Genomic DNA, 20,405 nt, shown 5'->3' with positions numbered 1-20,405 from the left:
TTTCTAATTTGAGCTGTATGTCAATCCTTAAAACATTCTTGTAAGTTGATAAAATAATAAGTAACACAGCTTTCCTTTTTATAAAGTTTGTGGTGGCGGTGCACACAGTAGGTTTTTTTTTTTTTTTTTTTTTTTTTTGTCAGTTTTGATGGGATATTACACAATGATTAACGGCATAATTACCTCCATCTTTTAATTATTTTTATTATTATAAATAAAATGACATTTAGACAATTTGATTACCATTCGGCTTCGTGGGAGTTCTAAGTGTCATATTGAAAATACCAATATGTGAAAAATAAAAATTTCACAAAAATGTTTGATTCCAGAAAAAGATTGCTTTTCCAAATCAGTCTGCATTTTAATCCTATGTTACTTTTTTTGTAAGTTTGAGAATCATAAGTAACAAGATTTTCCCTTAATGGTCATCATGACGGCAGTTTCCAAAATAGGGTTCTCTTCAATTTTGATGCCATAAAGGTATCATAATATACTGGTAATGTTAAACAGCATAATGACCATCAATTTTTAACAAAAGAATATAAGTATCATGGATATTCATAAAATGTGACTAGCAAAGGTCTTCAAACCCATGGAGGTTCAAAGTCACACCTTGAAAATGCCAAAATGTAACCTAGAGATAACTGTACTGAAGTGAGTTTATTTTCATTTTCAACACTTTATTTACATAAAACAAAATAATTAATTTACCGTCACTTTTATATGATCAACTAAGAAAATTGTTGAGAAGGGGAAAATATCAATAGAACAATTTTAAATGTCCAATTTGCTCTATTCTGACATTCTGAACATAGTGAATGATTGATTCTGACAAACTGCAATGATATGAGTTTATTTCCGTTTTTGACACTTTATTACACAATACACGATAACATGTTTACCATTATTTTTATATATGCAACTAACAATAATGTTAAGATGCAGAAAATGTTAAAAGAACACTTTTACGTATCTAATCAGTTCAATAATGAGACTGTTAACATGCCTAAGAATTGAATCTGAGAAAAACCACTTGCATACAAAACGTCATAACTTCAAAACTGCGTTTCAAATACCTCTCACGACTGCCTGAGTAAAAGGAGAAAAAACTACCTTTTTTTTTTGTTGTTGTTATGAAACTGCAGGGGGAGATATTGCTATCAATAATTTTCCAATATCATGGGTTCTTCTGCATCATCTCCCTTTTTCTGCAATAACAAAAGAGAGTGCATAAAGAACCAGACTAGTCATTCTTGTTGCTTACGAATATATTGTGTTGTTTTTTGCTTGACAGAAAAAGTTTTGTATGACGAATAAGTTCTTAAAATACACGAAAATTTCCATTCATGTCATAAAGTGGATAAATTCAATATTTCATCACAGTATCACATCGAACGCTTTGACATTCAGTCACAATTATTTACATGATGTTATGTCACCAGACGGCAAAGCTCAGAAATATTTTATCATCTCCAGTTTCAAAATCAATTAAAAATTTTAATTTATTATATTTTATTATAAAAATATCAGAATATTTCAAAGGATCTGAACAACGATCCTTATTCCACATCATTGCTACTTTGATATAGTATTATGCAGAATCGGTCCAGTTAGAAATATGGATAGGAGAGATCTTCCCGTCAACTTGTACTTGTGGCAGCAGGTGTGGACAGAGACTGGTTTGCTTGTAAAGCACATAGCATATAAAAACATGTTATGTGATAGATGACCAATACAGGACTCAAATGAGCTATATTGAATACAATAAAACCATCGTTTTTATATATTCAACTAACAATAATGTTAAGATGCAGAAAATGTTAAAAGAACACTTTCACATATCTAATTAGTTCAATAATGAGACTGTTAACATGCCTAAGAATTGAATCTGAGGAAAAACCACTTGCATACAAAGAGTCATAACTTCAAAACTGCACCGATCAAGCTTATTTTCGAACTTGATCTGTGTATCACACCTAATGAGTCAGTCCTACAAGTTTTAAAGCAAAACATGACACGGTTTTCATGTTATCTGTATAATGGTGGATAAAATATGCCGAAAAAAAAGCTGAAAAAGTCCGATCAAGCTGATTTTCGAACTTTACGAAAAATTGATCCCTTCTGTGAGTTCCAAGACATAAGCCCAATCGGTTTTCCTTGAAATGTGTTATCAATGTTGCATATATGCTGAAAAAAAGCGAAAAAACAGCATAATTTTTAAAAATTATTGCCCGATCATGCTGATTTTCGGACTCGACCTGTATTTTCTGAATATTTATCAGTTCCGTTAGTTGAAGACAAAAAGTAAAACGGCTTTCCACTAATCGTGTTATCACTGAAAGTGAACGGCAACGACAGACGCAGGTGACGGCTACATGTACAGACACGTCTATGTCTGTACATAAAAATGATCTGCATATAACACTCTAAAATATTGTCGATGTTAATTGTTACGATATTAAACCCCTTTAGCTTAATGTTTGATTTTCAATTGTTTATTTGCCCCCTTTGCATTCCATGCATATGGACCTTGTCCAGTCTGGAAATGTCCCAAAGGCGGATCCAGGGGGCACAGTGGACACGTGTTCCTCACTTTGATTCTTAGGTAACCCCTCCCCTCATCCCCCGCCACGCACACAAACACGCACACACAGAGAGAGAGAGAGAGAGAGAGAGAGAGAGAGAGAGAGAGAGGAGAAGAGAGGGGGAGCATAAAGCATAAATTTTGTAAAAAGTTTGTCCTCGTATACAGTTTTATTGATTACCGAGAGAAGCGATGCAGAATTATTTTATTCTTTTCCTCATCTCTAGGGAAAATCGTAGATCTGACAATTAATCGGGAATGACCACACCTCCAGCCAGTCCGGTGTAAACTAGTTTTCACTGTTGGCCAGGTGCAACAGGAATGGAAGTCCGCTAGGAACCTTAGTTCGCTTCCCATTATTTCATACAGGTGACATTCGTCCCATGTGGGCCCTTCTAACCCTAATACTCCGACTAACCCTAACCTGTACACTAATCATACGGGAGCCCAGACTTACACCCCAAGAGGTTCCATTCCTGTTACACGAAAACCGGAGTTGTAGGGCAGAGGAATATTGAGAAAACGAAAAGGTGTGTTATGACTCGAGCAACATTCCACCTGGTTTACGTTGTTGTTGCTTTTAGATAAAGCGTTAAAGGTTCAGGGTGGATTTTCCTGTGTATTTATGGAACAATATGTTGCTCTGAACGGCATATCATATCACACGAGAACAATGCACAAATACCTCTCACGGCTGCGTGAGTTAAAGGAGAAAAACGATCTTTTTGTTGTTGTTATGAAACTGTAGGGGATATTTTGCTATCATAAATTTTCCAATATCATGGGTTCGTCTGCATCATCTCCCTTTTTCTGCAATAACAAAAGAGAGTGCATAAAGGACCAGACAAGTTAATTTTGTTGCTTACGAATATATTGTGTTGTTTTTTGCTTTGACAGAAAAAGTTTTGTATGACGAATAATTCTTAAAATACACAAAAAATTACATTCATGTCATAAATTGGCAATATTCAGTATTGTATCAAAGTACCACATCGAACGCTTTCACATTCAGTCACAATTATTTACATGATGTCATGTCACCATCTAGCCAAACTCAAAAACATTTTATAATCTCCAGTTCCAAAATCAATTAAAATTTTGATTTTATTATACTTAATTATAAAAATATCAGAATATTTCAAAGGATCTGAACAACGATCCTTATTTCACATCATTGCTACTTTGATATAGTATTATGCAGAATCGGTCCAGTTAGAAATATGGAGAGGCAGTTCTGTGATAGATTACCAATACAGGACTCAAATGTGCCATATTGAAGACAAATAATAAATTTCCAGAACCGAGATCACGGACGGGGTGCGATATGGTAATGAATTTCTGTTGCGACCACAATAGTGAGAAAATCATCTGCACAACACTTATGGAAGCGATGCTATGCAATCCAGAAAAATAGGCGGAGCTGGCACTGCTTGAGGAGAAAGCATTAAACAACGCTAGAAAATCTGTGTCAACAATTCGCATCTTACATATTGCATTTATACGCCTTTAATCGGATAAATACATAACTACAATACGTGCATCATATTTTCACCATCTTCAATCATTTACAGTTATTGATGATCTCAATATCAATCTTTATTTTCCGACCTTTATTTGAAATAACCTTATGAATAGTTAACGCATGAGTCACATATAGGTTTGCAGCGCAGTGAGGGCATCTCATCAGGTTCGCGTGTTGGTATCGTGTATGATTCAATGACTATTGTTATATTTATATATCACAATTTTTTTTTTTTACTGTTTAAGGGATTTTTACTTGTCACTCTTGTTTACTTTCCAATAAAATTTCCTGATAAAAATAACTGGATTCCGTCACCAGGAAGATATGGAGACTAATAATACTCGACTTTGATAGCTTTCGGTATTTTTCCATTCACAACAATAACAATTTTAATTTAAAAATATAAACAAACAAATGAATAAAACGTTTTCTCGATCAACGCCCCATTTATGTTTTTGTTTACTTTTACTGGTCAATATGAGCGTTATTAATTTATTTTTCTACCTATCCTCTTCTTAGACTATCAAAGCAAGTTTAAGTTATGAAAAACACCGATCAAAACACTTACAGTTAATGACCAATTCATTCCCAATGGAATACAAGTTGGTCATTACTAAAAGTTCTACATTTTGAACCAAAAAATGTTGCCAATGGTCTGAAATGAAACCTATTATAAGTTATTTTCAAGGTAGACTTGGCTACCGAGTTGGTTGTCACACTTGTCCAGTCTAGAATTGTCCTCGGCCCAATGGCGAATCTGGGGAAACGGGTGCGAGCCTCCCACCGCCCCCCACCCTTTTTCTCAATATGTGTGGTAAATCCGGACCGTTTTCTATAGTATTTAGTAAAATTGGCCTAATCTTTCGTCTCATATTTGAACTCTTCTTCCCCCACCCCCAGAAAAATCCTGGACCCGGCATGACAGGAATGGAATTCGGGGTCCCACACGATTTGTAAAGGTTAAGTTTAGGTCCTGGTAGTACTGGGTTAGTTGACTACAACTTACCACTCCTGTCACGCTGGCAGTACTCGAAATAAACCACAACTTGTGTGGACCAGTAACAACATCTATGCATTCTCAGATGTGATTATTCTATTTTATTCACGTTCCAGCTGACATTGAAAAGTGAACCAGTGATTTTGGACCATTAGTGATTATCTTGTGTTCCTTTTTAACAAGGGTTTAAAATGCGTTTATATTTACAGAAGGGCGAATGACTAGCATTCAATTCGATGCATCCCGTATATTTGTGTATATTGAAACGCAGTATTATAACCCTGTTGTCAAAAGATGAAAAATGAAAAAGTTTGAGATTTTTATGACACCACATCGAAAATATAAATAGACAATGGCGTTTTATGCCTTCAAAAGTTAAGAAAAGATGGCCGACACATGATAATGACACACGTGCACTGCACAGTCCATCACCCACCGCCATCAATTCATCATTTCCAGTCTATTTGCACTTGTTTAAGTCTTGTGGCCCAGAGCGTTCCTTTTCCACCAAACATCCTGACACTGGAGAGATAGGCTAAAGTCTGGTCGAGTTCACTCTTGTATCCAGTCCTTGATACAGGGGTCCCAGGCGATTATCTCTTCCGGCTTGAACCAAAGATTGATCTCGCGGTTAGCGCTCTCAACAGAGTCACTGCCGTGGCAGATGTTTCTGAAACACCAGGAAAATCGAATACTTGAAATACTTTTTTTTAAAAATTGAAAAAGGAAACAATTAAGAAAGGTCTAAATTCACACTGGCAGTTAAATGAAATGAGACTGAAGCTACTAACTGTTACCCCTGAGGTTAGTTCACATGCACAATCCGACTGAAATTGATAAAAATCAAACTTTTACATGTTAAACTCAAACCACTAAAAATGTACTGCAAGAATTCCTCAAACTTTTGCAACCATTTTTATGTGGCTTCTTTCTCTTTGGATTTTAATCATTCATCAAAATTACATATTTGATGGCTTTCTGAAGATAGGGACACATTTAAGTAAGGTGATAGATAAAATACTTTTTTATTACTATGATTAATTCACTCTTTCATCTTAAAATAATGTCTGAATTATAACTTTCTAAGACCAGTAAAAGAACAAAAATATAATCTAATATATCAAGTAGATGCCAAATACTCATCACTTTATTACTCAAATTATCACAAATCTCAAAGAAGTATGGAAGACAGATACATCTATGGCATTAGTTTAAATATGAATATTGCCTAAATCAAAACTTCACATATCATAAAATTTTCTTGTTAGGAAATCAACTGCATGCAGTTTTTAATTATTTTCCTGACATTTCCCTTTTTAGAATTTAAAAATTCTGGGATCACAGTTTTGAGCCATTTCTTGTTTTAAATATCCTTGTTAAACAGCTACTGCAGGCCATAAGACATAAATGATCATGGTTTGGTATTAACATCATGGTCTGGTATAGACAATCCCATTAAGTCTGACCAAACAAAATTACTGATTTTCCCCAGATTTGAGGAGCTTTTTACAGATTTCATTTCCCTGACTTTTCACAGACGGGAAAAGAGAAAGTAAATATCCCAAGTGTCCTCCAAATTTAAGGCAATCTGGGAACCCTGTATAAATATATATTTTCCATACCTTCCCACTTCAATGCAGAAATCTCCTCTGATGGTCCCTGGTGCCGATGCTAAGGGGTTGGTCTCACCTAGCATCTTACGCCCAGTCTTAACCGCATCCTTGCCTTCCCACACCTGAAATAAATAGACAAGGCAGTCCACATCACATCAACTAATACTGTGCACAGTCAAAACTGACAGTTAAATCCAATGACAACATCACAATAAAAGGCCACATATCACACTTTGGCAAGACTACAATTACATGGTCTGCTAAGAAAGTGCATATGTAGTTTAACTGTCCCAGCTTCATGAATGGGAATGAACCTTAAAACCAGAAGAGTGTTGAGTAGGTAAGTGATTGCCGCATCCGTCTCCTGTAAGCATAGTACATTTAAATTAATGTGAACAAAGTAACTACATTTTTTTTCTTTCTTTGGCACAAATGTGACCATACAATATAGCCACGGTGCTGAGCTATCCTCCTATTTAATTGTGCAGCAAGTGGACCTTCCGGTGCTCACTGAAACCAGGACAGTCAGTAGGTCAACACTTGGGCCATGTTTTATGAACTCATTTGGGACCAAGAAAGGCAGCATGATTAGGAAGTTTCTCCATGCCTATGCCATTTTGGATGTATTTCTAGTCTATATGTAACAAAAATTGTCAAACTTCCAGTTTGGGAGTTCACCCCACTTGTGCACTGGTTACTGGTGTATGTGGACAGCAGATGTGGTGCCTGTACCAGGTATGTACCACCACAGCTGTAGACAGTAGCACATGGGGAGGTCAGGCAATAGGGCAGGATGTCTGGCATAGGATACAATTATGAGTAATCAAGGAGCCAAATATAGTCACTGCCACTTCATGTGAAGTCTAGCCTAGTACAGTCTTGACAAAAGAACAGATGGGCTCCAGTTCAAAGGTGGTCAGGCATGAGCCCAAGTTTTAAAGTTATAAAAAAAAACTTTTAGTGTGCTATCAAACTCTTCATCAGCTTGAGTCAAGGGTCTACTTCTGATTCCATCCGCATTGAATTAAAAATATCAGAATTGCATGATTTTGAAGAATTAGTTCCACGCCCTATTGCTTACATGATTATCTGGTTTATACTGTCAAAGATAACTATTTTCTTTGCAGTCATTCTTTGGCATGGCACAAATATTATTAGCACTGATGGCATGTTCAGCAACAGGTGTTCTAATGGTAAAATCATGTAAAATTATTTATCTGATTTCAATTATCAATCTTCCACAGGGAAGATAACCGTAAGAAATGGAAGAAAAATATTCTCCTTTGGCATCACAGGGTTGCAATAAACTTTCAGAAGATTTACTATATTAAACCAACTTTTTAAAGTATATTTTTGTTTTTATTACCTAATTAATTATAGAAGAATTCTTTACTCACCATAGCGACCACTGGCCCGGAATTCATGTAAGCAACCAAGTCCTTGAAGAACCCCTTTGAGCTAAGATCTTTGTAATGTTCCTCAAGATGAGGCTTGGAGGCCTAAAATGATTGTGAAAACATAGCATGCAGTACCTTGTATAACAATCCATCATGCCATAGGAGAGTTACATTGTAGGCTGTTAACTAAAAAAAATGTAACAAAGATCTCCTGTGACCTTGGAGGTAAAAATGTTAAGCCAAGACTTACAAAAATATTTTCCTTATAATGAGTATCATAATCTATGATAAACTGAAAATCTTCAATTTTGCAATTAATACTGATCTCCCACTTTTTCCACATCTACGACTTGGTACAACAGATTTGGTTCCAGCTACCTTTCAGAAAAGATTTAACACAAGTTGAAGGAGTCGGATGACCTTGAAAGGTACACAGGACAAACGCAAAGCTTTTTGCAAATTTATATATTTTCTCTCATATTGAATATATGCTAAAAGCACAATAAGATATGGTAGGCCCAAAAGACCTAATTTACTAATCGTTTTGTTGATTAGCATCTCACCTAACGCACTGTGACGAAGTTCAGGACACGTGTTGAGCGTGTCTTGTCGTCTGAAAAATTATAGCTTATCTACAAAACTGCTTAGAGGTATACACCAGCCACCAATTATTAATGAAATATATAGACAAGCAAAAAGAGAAATTATACCGTCGACACGCAAGTGCCTTTATTTCGACTCATGACATAAAGACTAAAACCAAATTGACCTTGAGAAAGTGCTTCGGCCGGCAACCGGTCGATAGCAACTCGCTTCCTCACTGGGCTGACAATACGTACGTGCATCATTTTCATGGCCCTTAGCGTGTAACCTCTCTGCTCGAACCTTTTGACGATTTCCCCGACCAGCCCACGCTGGACGCCGTCTGGCTTAACCATGATAAAACTACGTTCGGGTGTCTTTCCAGCCATGGCTTTGTACAATGCAGATAGTAAAGTAAGCAAGGTCGCGAACATGTGGGACCAAATATGGCGAGAGACAGGTCTCTGTAGATTAATAGATATTTACAATTCTGTTATACTATTACAATAAGTATGTCGCATATATCGCATTTACGCAGTAATTGCATTTATAAAAAAAATTAAAATAATATTTGTACAAAAGTAATTTATAATTTGTTCCTAAAGAACTTAAATTGATTTATACTCATCTTATATTAGTCTATAAAGACTTGTTTTTAATGGCTTCAAAGTCTCGCGAGATCAACATAGGGTCGATCAATGATTCAATCTGTTGCACTGGCCGCCTTCAACTCGTTGTAAAGTCCTTAAATATACATACATTAAACCTTACAATTTATGTGGGGAATTTCACAGAAAAAAACACTACTGTTAATCTAACTTAGATATCGTTTTATATTTCATTTTCGTATTCATTTTCATATTTATTTATTTATTTATTACCAGCTATGGGCGAGACGCTCATCATTAGTTCTGTGGTCTTATTTCAGTTATTTAAGTGTAGATGTGGGATGCAATAATAAATACAGCTGTGCTTCCATGAATTAATTTTAGTCATATTTGCACTCACATATAAATATAAAGTCTAACGTCACTGTAGGCCTATTATAAACGTAAGATTTTGCTCCGAGACAGGTAGCTACCTGTCAGCGTAGTTAATTAGCCAGATCTGACTGAATCTGGTTGGACCTGTGGATAACATGCATGCAGCAAATTGAATCAAGATTGCTGAATTAGATCCCATTCCCATACCTAGATCGATCTAACAGGATCGACCCATCTCCGAGGGCCGGGTTTCTCGCTAAATTGCTTTTAGCTTCAGCGGCTTACATGTCTGTCACGCCTACTGAATCTACTGAACGATAGTGAATTACCCCCTTGCAGCTTCAGCAGATGTGCCAGCACCAGAGCCGCTTAAGCGCGATGATGAACTGATCAAGGGGCAAGGGGACACACCTTACCCCACACCATGCATGAAGTCACTCGCTACCCCCTTCTCCCTAAACACAGGGTCCGCTAGTAGTCTGTTACAAAATTATTGTTTCCTTTCATTTTGAAATCTATTTAGATATCAGAGGGTATGGACATAAAAATGGAAAAAAAATGGCACCCACTCCCTTAGAGATATCCTAAGCCCGCCGCTGACTAAGACTATAGCCTATATGTTGCTATCAAATGATTTGGAATTAATAGCCGTGTCCATGCAAATAGCACGTGCTGTGCATGACAGAGACAACTGAAAATTAATTCGAACTGTCTCTGCGCTCACGTAGCTAATCATAAAAAAACACTCATTAGTGTAAACATATTAACTAAGGGTAGACCTAAATTCGCAATTTGCCCAGCGAGATAATACGAACGTATTGACTTTTTCGAAATGAAATAACCGTCAATGATATAATATGGAATTTAATAAGATGATGAAAGGCGAAATGATTGGAAAACAAATGATGTTGTTCTGCCACCACGACTACCCTCAGCTGGTCGTAAATTCTCTTGATCTTTGAGAAGATGAAAGGTGCGCAACGAGCGTTCGACCTTCATAGAGTAAAATGCAATTTGCCTAGATATTCAACATTTTCTCTTAAGCACCAAGGTAAATCATATCCATATTTTTCTTCAAATAATGTTAAAGATATAAGAAATTTGGGTAGGTTTCTGATACAAGCCTGTCATAGACGCCGAGCACTATTCTACTGGTACGGCGTTTGTCTTTGATAAAACTATTCTTACACAATTCTTATCGTGTCAGTCCTCCAAAAGTTTGTACATGTTCTTGCAAAATTAATGCCAAGCTGACACGATTATAAATCAAATCATATTGCATTAAAAAAAGCTTACAGAATTACCATTTTGAGTGTTAAGTTTCTAAATTTCGAGTCTCTAGTATAATGAAAATAGTCTGGCGAATTTCACTCGTGGAAGCAAAAACGAAGAAACTAAAATTCGAAAAGGGGTATATTATTCTGCACGTCTCGGCAAGTCCACCCAAGTTACTGATTTCCTCCTCTCTGAGGCTTGTCTATACCAAACTATTTCAGCAAAGGTTAAAACACTTTCAATAATGCAGTTATAAAAATTAGATAAAATCAATTGGTTTCCTGTGAGTTTTCTTCAAAAGTAAGTCCGTTGTTCTCGCTTTCTTCACCTGTTTGTGCGTATGGGTATGCCAATCCAAACAGTGTAAAATCACCCACTTGTTTAACTACAGTGTTATCAATGTAAACAGCTTTTTATCTGTCTTTTTTTCTAAAATCAACTACCATTTCATTCGTTTTCCCAACAATCCTCAACGGTTAAGGACAGTGTATACCTCGTTGCTTTGATAAATTGATGAAATTTCCAGGAAATTAATTTCTTGCTATATGAGACGCTAACGCGCATCATATTCCTAAGCAGAGTCCTAAATAAGACATACTATGTCAAGTACATTAAGTACTGGTTCAGATTTCTGTGTATAAACAGCGACAGGCTGCCCAAATTTTGCTATATTTTTTTAGTTGGAAGGGAGTGGGAGAAATACATGGGCGAGTGACATAAAGCATCTTTTATATTCATATGGATTTGGAGTAGTATGGGAAAACCAAGGCTGTGGAACTTTCATAGAACTGTTTACAGAGCGATTAACGGACATAAGCAAGCATAACTGGTGTTCGTCAATACGCGAATCAGACAAGCTAAGGACTTACAGCTCTTTTGAATTAGATTTAGTACTTGAGAAATATTTATATTGTTTTTTTTTTTTTTTTTTTTTTTTTTGTGTCCATAGCAAGACACAGAAAGAGGAGCATATGTTAATGTCGTGTTGTTTTTATGAAGAACTGAGGTGACGCTATATTTCCCCGAGATTTGTACAATGTCACTGACTGCTCTGTCATCACATAATGTTGATTTATAAAAAGACTGGCGACCTACTTATATCACGCTAACAAGTTAAGAGAGGGATTTTTACATGGGAGAATTTATTGAAGTCTGTATTATAATGTTGCTGCCGTGCGAGCCAGCTCATTATTACTAATATTATTGTAATATATGCACTTATGCCCTTTAGTATTGATAAGGTATAACTGACTTTACAGGCTCCAACCAGTTGTCCATCGTGCACTTTCAGTTGATTTCACCTGTCCAGTAGTTATAGTGATGGTAATCGTCGCGTGACGGATTAGATTTAACATTGGTCAGTCACCAGTACAGACTCATATAAAGTCCCCAAAAGACAGTTATGTTGTTCTTGAGAGTCCGCCTTGATGCCAGTCATTATGATAGTATTTACAACGAGAGTGACCTGATGCGAAACACTTACACCTACTTCTTCTTTTTGATAAATATAGGAATTCGATTTCGTTTTTTATGCTTCAAATTTTGATACGGGCTATATGGGAAACAGGTAAGGATAGTCTTTCTTTAACTATTGTTGTTTTCGTTAACCGACTCGTACATGTTGTTTATTTACGTCTTAACCGCTGATCCAAATATTGTTTTTCTAACCACCACACTCGTGTTTCATTACTTTTGTGTCTCCTGTCGCTGCAAAATCATGAAAACTGTTCGACTAAATCAAGAAGCTACTAGAGATTTACTAATCTTTATGAAATCAAATGTTTTTTCACCCAACAAATAAGCGCCGTCCAGAAGTCTGTGCAAGGTGTAAACTGTCGTGAGAAACGGTTTAGGGGCGACCGTACATGCACTACAAGACGTTTTTACATTTCCGTATTCAATATGAGCCTGTCAGTTGTAAATCTAGACTGTTGGAGGAGATTTTTGCATCTTGGTGTTTTACACTAATTTACGATCTACTTCAACTCAGGTTGAACTTGGACATAATCACGTAATTTTGTCCATGGGCTGAACAGGGACTTTGGTTTGAAAGGTTGAATAATTCAACGACAGAAAACCTTTCGTAAATGTTGATAAAATCTGTTAATGATGGATGACTGAAATTCTCCGTGGACCACTCACGCTGTAATTCTAGTAAGGCAGAACGTGATTGAATGAAGTATTTTTAGTTATTAAGGGTCTGGTCAATTCGCGAAAATAATTTAAAAAGTTAAGATTTTTTCTTTTTTATTCAATTTCAATTTCTGATTTTTCCTGACCAGTCTCATAAGAGCCTGCAATCTGTAGATTTCACTTTCTCAATTATTGATTTAAAAGTCCGACACACTTTGTCCTCCGGTTGGTAACCGAATCGTAACGATTCTTTAATTTGATTAGTACGACCATTCAGAAGCTGAGGAGTGCAGGCACTCATAGGACGTTAACTTTGGTATTAGATATCTGCACGGCGGAGTTTAGGTTCGTGATAATGATGTAATCGCTGATAATAATGATGTCATCGATTCGGAGTAGATGGTCCACATTTACACAGTACGTTATTCCGAGCACCAAGTGCACCCAGAGAGCTTCATCTCATCTAGTGTTTGGTCTCACCGATGAATATTTTATACTGCTCTAGAATTCGAAAGGGCCCCTGGATATAAATGACTTAATTCCCAGAATGCAGACAGCTCAAGGAATGAAGGACTGACTGATACTTCATAGGAGGCCTTGTGATCACTGTGTTTTTTATAACCTTTGGTTATAACCTTTGGTTCAAAACGTCTTTGATCATAACGTAAGGAGAAAATACGTAGTAGTCTCGTTAACGCATCGACTGCAAGCTCAAGAGGGCAGGAGTACCCGAAAGACAAAAACGGTGAGGAATTGTGCTTAGCTTGGGTGAATTCGAATGAAATTTTTGATTGTCTGATAACAAGATATTGTATTTATGAAGCACACGTTGAGTCGCAAATGTCTCTCTTTCCTCGTTAAGTAGTTATAAAAATCAACTGGAAAATTGAAATACTCAATGCATATCAGCACAACTAGTCCAAGGATAATGATCTCGACAAAGAGGAAGAAATGGTTAATCGCTTTTATCAAAATATTTTTCACGCGTTTTATTAAATGTACTTCTAAAATTAAATGAACGGATTCTGTTCATACATTTTGTATTGCACAATACAGATTTAATATTGACAAAAAGCAGCGTTGCTGTTTTTGAGCATCTATTGCAGAAATAATGGCGCCGTAAAAAACGGTACGCATGCACCTATGTTATATAAACTGTTCCAAATGAATGAATGTTATAAGTATTCAGTAGAATAAGAATGAGAAATATGATGTTGACACCGCAGTGTCGGTAATAGTTCCTAAATATAAGTCCCAGTATCAGAGTTATACATATTCCTCATAAACTGTTACACTTTTACAATAAAATAAGAGACGAAAGGGGTACATATTAGATAATTATTTCGAATTCTACATTTTATTTTCAAAATCTTACATGTACGCCTATGATGTAACTTTTTAGGGTCTATCTTAATTAAAACATACTAATTACTGCTCCAAATCCGCACGTAGCAATAAAAATAGTTCATATTTGCAGCTGTATGTCATCAATCGTCGGAGAGCAATCTTGATTAAAATGTAAGATATTTGCGCCGTTGGATGAAAGTTAGAGTCAGTTTAGTGCAGCGGCGTTCATGCGTAGTAATTCTATCAGACTTATTTTGTTAACTTAATCAATAAAGATTCCCCCCAGGAAATTAGCAGCTAACTTTCACGAATAGGTCAATCATTTACATTTCGGTGTTGCCATTATACAGTATACAACGTAGATGCAATTAGTTATCTGTGAGATTCAAAAGCAGATTATTCTGTGTTAAGGTTCACTCAACCCGTGATTTAGACCGCTTCTGGTCTCCATTACGATCGAGTTCACTACATTCATGATTAAATTGGTCCTGCATGTATACTCTTCTAGGACTGGGTGTCCATTTGCCATAATTTCAACTGAATTTTCGAAACTGTTTTTTGCCCAGATTCGCAAAAGTTATAATTTTGATCGATTCTGGGATGTTCTAGGGTTCGCCGTGGTCATGATTGAGATGATTTAGACCAGTTCTGGGGAGAGCGGAGCACATTAATGCTAATTAAGATTGGTTAAGGGGGTTATGATAGCAGGTCCACAGTGACACGATCATAAATTGTTCCAAAGAGTTTTAATCAACTTCAGGAAATAAGGAAGTGAATTACAAGAATGGCCTCTCGGTCAATTATTGTCATAGTACAATATAAGCCTAATTCAATTATCCACGTTGATATCTATCTGTAGGGTTCTGAGCAGGGTTCACATTCCCCTTAATTTAGAACTAGGCTGATTATCAGGTAAGTCGCATAAAGACGGCATTTGTATGATACAATACCGTAGCCATGGGGGGTTCGGGGGGTTCGAAAGAACCGCCCCTTTTGTCAGGAAAAGGTCCATTTTGGGTAAAATTTTATCTAGGTACACATAGGTTTCATTGTTAAAGGTCCACTTTTTCAGAAAAAGAACCCCCCGTTTGAATTTGCTGGCTACAGGCCTGTTGTCTTATATGCACTGGAAACCTTCAGCAGGGCGCTCCCCGCACGCCAATATTGCGCCTTTACCATGTGGTCGTATAAACTACTCATAACCTCTTAACTCTGACGAACGTGAACGAAGCATAATAATTGTATGTCGATGTCAATGCCAGTGATGAGACGGCCGTTCCGCTAATGCACCGAAGGTTAATTGAAATAAATTCGTTAAATTGCCATTCTCTTAAAGGTGTCTGCTGCAACTTTTACATATGCTCAATATGTGGAAGAGATGCACATGCTAACATATGCTAACATTACTATCCCAAACGAGACGCACATGGTGACGTATACTAGTATGTAAATTCCTTGGATATAATTATCATCTCCTTCGACAGCATCGATTTCATTACAAAAGATAATTTGCTTCAGACAAAAGATTTGGAGTTAATTGATTTTGACATTTTTTGTCTGAAATTATTACTAATGGATGCAACTTGATTTCTTTTGTTCAGAACAACAGGAATAAGACTTACCTGTACACGTGCTTTGTGAATCGCAGGATACACATCAGATATACTGGTATGTTACTCATGGTCACCGTCAACTCTTTCATGTTCGCAGTAAGTAAAGTGGTATACACGTAGGTACAGTATGTACTATTTTGGTCCTTAAAGCAATGCAACAAATATGTCAGATAGTGGTACATGCCTGCAAGGTGATAAAACCGTTCCAACATTGGCTCATGTCCGAGTCTGAAGACTTGAAAGCATAGCAAATTGAAATTCAGTTTCGCAGGCGCTCAGGGTTGTTGTTTTCATTAAACTGTTGCCATATTTGCGTAATCATCATCACTGAAATATTTAGTAAAACTGGCTGCTCTTTCATAGAATTTTTGTTGGAATCAATCTCGATATTTTCTCTCTGGATACAATGTAGCTTGAATATATATATATATTTCAAAGGCATTTAGAACTATTTTATGTATTGAAACTAATATATTATTATTTGTATAAATTTCACCCGAAATACATAAAGCCCCCAAAATATTACAAAAAATGGAAGATGTTTACATTGAAAAATTGCGGTCTGTAGTTTAATATATATATCACTCCTTTCCCACACTGAAAGCATTTGAGAAATTGTTTTTCTTTTCAATTTTAGGTGCTAATGAGCATATAAGGCACGGAATATAGGCAACATACGCACCAGTATCTAAATGATCCTGTCTTTGTCTCAAGCCAAAATCTGTTGCGCAGCTACGAACAGTATGATGTGCGAACTCAATGGTACTCACGTTTCCCATTCGATGGAGTCACCCGCCATTTGTGGCAACGTGGACGTTCGTGAGCTCATCAACATAGATAATGTGATCTTCCAAAGTCACTTGAGAGTAATGTTTCCTATAGAACTTACCATGGCAATTATCGGCTTCATAGAAAATGTCATCTCCCTGGCTGCTCTCCTTTGTATTCAACGCCCATGGAAACCATTTCATTATATTCTTATTAACATAGCATTGGCCGATTTGATATACATGGGGTTAACTATAGCTAATTGTGTACTCATAGTGCGCATGCAGGTGTATGAAAAACCCATCAAACAAATAGGAAACTTCGACTGCAGTGATGACATACTAGAAGATATGTGTCGCCACTTTACATTGGTACCGTTGTACTGCACCACGGGGGCGGTGATAAGCCTGTACCTGGCTGTCACACAGCCACTGAAGTACAGGTCCCTGCTGACCAAACATCGCATCACCATAGTGATGTCTCTGTGTTACGCTGCGACTATTGGGGTTTATATCAGCCTGCACGCGCGGTACACGCAGTTCAAGGTTTACTGGTACATACACGACTGCTGGACTTACCTGTACGATCACTACCTTCAGGCTTCCAGTCTGTACCTCGGTGTGTCGTGCTTGGTTTTGTTCGCGGCAAACATCTTACTATGGTGCCTTATAGTTAGAAAAGCTCGCTCCCCTGAGGCGACACACTCATCTGGAAGAATACAGACAGGTAACGGCCAAAGGAAAAAGAAATTATTTGCAACTGTTTCCGTGCTACTTGCCACAAATGTGATTTTCTGGACGCCCGCGGTGTGCACTTTCTTTTTCATATATTACATGGCTTTGGAAAGGAACGACCCAGTGAGCGTGGACATCGTCATAGCGCAGTCCGTGACCAGTTTCGTTTCCGAATGTAACAGCCTAGTGAATCCGATAATCTACGGAATCCGGTTACCGGATGTGCGGCTTGGGTATCGCAGACTTGCTCTGAAACTTTTGGGCGATGAGCAAGCCCTGAAGAGACTCGATGAGGTGTCCCACGTTACTAATCGGGGCTTACCTCTGAATAACTTACAGACATAAAAATGGCTGCAATGGATTACTGGCTATGAAAATTTGCTTCTACAAGAACCTAAATTCATATAATAATCAAATATGAGACTTACTCTTGAGATCAATAGCCCTTTTGTCGATCACAAACGAAGTAATAACTTTTCACTCACGTGAGAAGTTTGACGTGCCATCATCCATCTTCATCAGTCTCGGAGTGACACAGTACTCCACGCCCCCTGCCCCACCCACCCCCTTAGTGCCGCGGCTGTAGTGCTAAGAAGTCATCGTACAGGCGTGGGAGAGAGTACAGTGTATCTACCTTCGTCTCACTAATATTTTTAAAGATCTAAGACTTGCTCTCTAGAAGGGTCGGTGTGGCGTTACCTTACTGGAGTCACGTTCAAGTTTCCTGCACACTCTGTCACTTGATTATCACATGCCTAAAAAAACTAGTTTATTACAACATGATACCGGTACCGCCAGAGGGGGTAGATTAGCCTGATGGTTGTACATGTCCGCCTACTTTCCGAATCAGTATTCTACGGGTGCCTTACTTTTTTTTATTGCTGTCCCCACTTTTTCAGATGTCATTGCAATTTTGAAACCACAATGAATAATTTGTTTATTCATTTTGATAATTTCATGCAGCTATATCTGGATGTCTTCTGCTCACTATTTGAACTTCTGAATGTGATACACAGTGATGGATTAAATATCCTCTGAGCCAACTAAATGCAGTCAAAATTGAACTAATGACAACCTACGTGTACAATGAGGCTTAAGCCAAGGATTTGCACTAAAGGAGAAATTATAACAGTTCTATTTTGTTCTTGGACATTATAACGTTATTTTGTCCATGTTTTCTTAAATGGTTATTTTGTAAGAAACTGAAGCCAAAAAGTTTCGTCTTGTCGTAGTAAAAGTAAGCACCCTCTCCCAATCACTTATTTTAATGAAACATTTTTATTTCATTATTTTATTTCATTATTTATTTATTAATTAATTTTTATTTATTTTATTATTTAATTTTTATTTAATTTTTATTTTATTTATTAATTTTTTTTTTAATTAATTGCCCTCATTTCACTGTCACTTATAATGTGGAATTAAGAAGCTTTATTACTTCTAGTGTGGCCGGTGTGTATATTTTTGAAAGGAAAGGAAAGAAAACTAGAGGCAGGCTGGTGATTACAGTATTCATTATTAAATAGCTAAATAAAATGTTTTTATAAAGATATGTGTATTTTGCAACACTAATAACACCAGTAAGTAAATAAAGAGAAATTACAAAGACGTAGAATTTGGATAAGTGAAGTAAAAAGTATAAGAATAGCACACATTGAACTTTTGAGAAATAAGTCGGTGCACGTAACAGTGTACAAAAGTGCGTGTAGATAAGGCCTTGACGGTAAACACCCCACAATGAAAACAAAATAATTTTATTAAACACACAAGGCAGATACTAATGATAATTGTGAGTTAGGGAGCGAGGTTTATTTTTTGGGTGTGACGTCGACTTTTAGGTTTTTCAGCCTCAGAGAGGGTTGAATGTTTTCAATTTCGACAAGGATGTTGTCCAGAAAAGAAGGTTATCGAAAAAAATGTGTTCCTGACAAATAAAATATCAGTCATAACGTGATTGGTGTAACCTGACCGCGCGTGGTGGGATGGTAGCTTTGAATACACCCGTCTCTTAAATAATCACTCATATGTTTATTATGGCGATGTTTTGGTTTGCTCTCTTTTGTCAGTGAAATTGCCCGTGTCAACGACAAATCCTCTTTCATAGCTGTTACGTTTTCCCTGGCTTGTCCAGAATGCCAAAAGGGAAGGCAACCAATTTATTTATTTATTTATTTATTTATTTAAAATTATTATTTAATTTTCGGTCAAATGTCGGTGTCCGACTGGTCAGCTTTGATTTAGTAAACTAAAAGAAGCCGTACAATTGGTCTAATTCACCACGGAATTTGTACCCGGAATTTGAAGTAGGGTATGGAACATCCTGGATATTAATGATCTAATAAATCATTTTCCTGACATACCTGTATGTCGTTTTTGGAGTACGTGTCACTGTTTCCTCGTAAATTTATCGTTGAGGAGCATTGCTTTTAAAATTACTTCCTGAATATCAAACAACATTTTAGATAGAGCAAGTGATTCATTGCGGGGTCGCCAATGCAAACTACTGATACAGCAAGGGAAAAATTTGATAGAAAACGACATTTTTCTTCAGGAGGTCTGAGCGCCTGGAGAGTGAGAATACTCAACGCAGATTCACGCACTGTTTTCCAAGACCATAGGGGGCACTTTGTTCTTCTTAGATTCCAAATTGTTAATTTTATCAAATACAAAAAAATTCTCCGAGACCTGAAATTATTTACACCAGAAGTCGATTTTTAGTGGAGGGCGTACAAATGTACACATGGCATATTGTGGCAATAAAATACAAATGATCATGATTAATTATATTTTCTATAACGCAGTGAGTGTGATTTCTCCCTCTCGCAGAAATAAGACAATGCTGACCTGAGCTCATTCA

At 36.8% G+C, this 20,405-nt stretch overlaps 2 protein-coding genes across 2 annotated transcripts; one reads left to right on the top strand and one right to left on the bottom strand.

Annotated features, from left to right (window-relative positions):
* Window positions 1-5,181: 5,181 nt before the first annotated feature.
* On the bottom strand, window positions 5,182-9,166 carry LOC106177622 (nucleoside diphosphate kinase B-like). Its single transcript, XM_013560462.3, has 4 exons — window positions 8,953-9,166; window positions 8,114-8,215; window positions 6,726-6,838; window positions 5,182-5,773 (listed from the first exon to the last, which is right to left on the bottom strand). Exons 1-4 carry the CDS (start codon window positions 9,127-9,129, stop codon window positions 5,656-5,658), a joined length of 510 nt encoding a protein of 169 aa, XP_013415916.2. The 5' UTR covers window positions 9,130-9,166; the 3' UTR covers window positions 5,182-5,655.
* A 7,572-nt stretch (window positions 9,167-16,738) lies between these two features.
* Window positions 16,739-17,981, top strand: LOC106177567 (adrenocorticotropic hormone receptor). Its single transcript, XM_087008497.1, has one exon. It carries the CDS (start codon window positions 16,739-16,741, stop codon window positions 17,891-17,893), a length of 1,155 nt encoding a protein of 384 aa, XP_086864623.1. The 3' UTR covers window positions 17,894-17,981.
* Window positions 17,982-20,405: the final 2,424 nt, after the last annotated feature.

The sequence above is a fragment of the Lingula anatina genome, chromosome 3, assembly GCF_051362555.1.
Source record: "Lingula anatina isolate TDL-2025a chromosome 3, LinAna3.0, whole genome shotgun sequence".
NCBI classification, from domain to species: Eukaryota; Metazoa; Brachiopoda; class Lingulata; order Lingulida; family Lingulidae; genus Lingula; species Lingula anatina.
Note: the sequence above shows the minus strand (reverse complement) of the source record. Positions and strands in the feature narration are given on the sequence as shown.

Coding starts and splice junctions, on each gene's coding strand:
- LOC106177567 (XM_087008497.1), top strand. CDS start 16,739: ATGATCCTGTCTTTGTCTCAAGCCAAAATCTGTTGCGCAGCTACGAAC.
- LOC106177622 (XM_013560462.3), bottom strand. CDS start 9,129: ATGTTCGCGACCTTGCTTACTTTACTATCTGCATTGTACAAAGCCATG. Junction 8,216..8,952: donor GGGCCATGAAAATGATGCAC/GTACGTATTGTC, acceptor CAATCATTTTAG/GCCTCCAAGCCTCATCTTGA. Junction 6,839..8,113: donor CCGGGCCAGTGGTCGCTATG/GTGAGTAAAGAA, acceptor TATTTATTTCAG/GTGTGGGAAGGCAAGGATGC.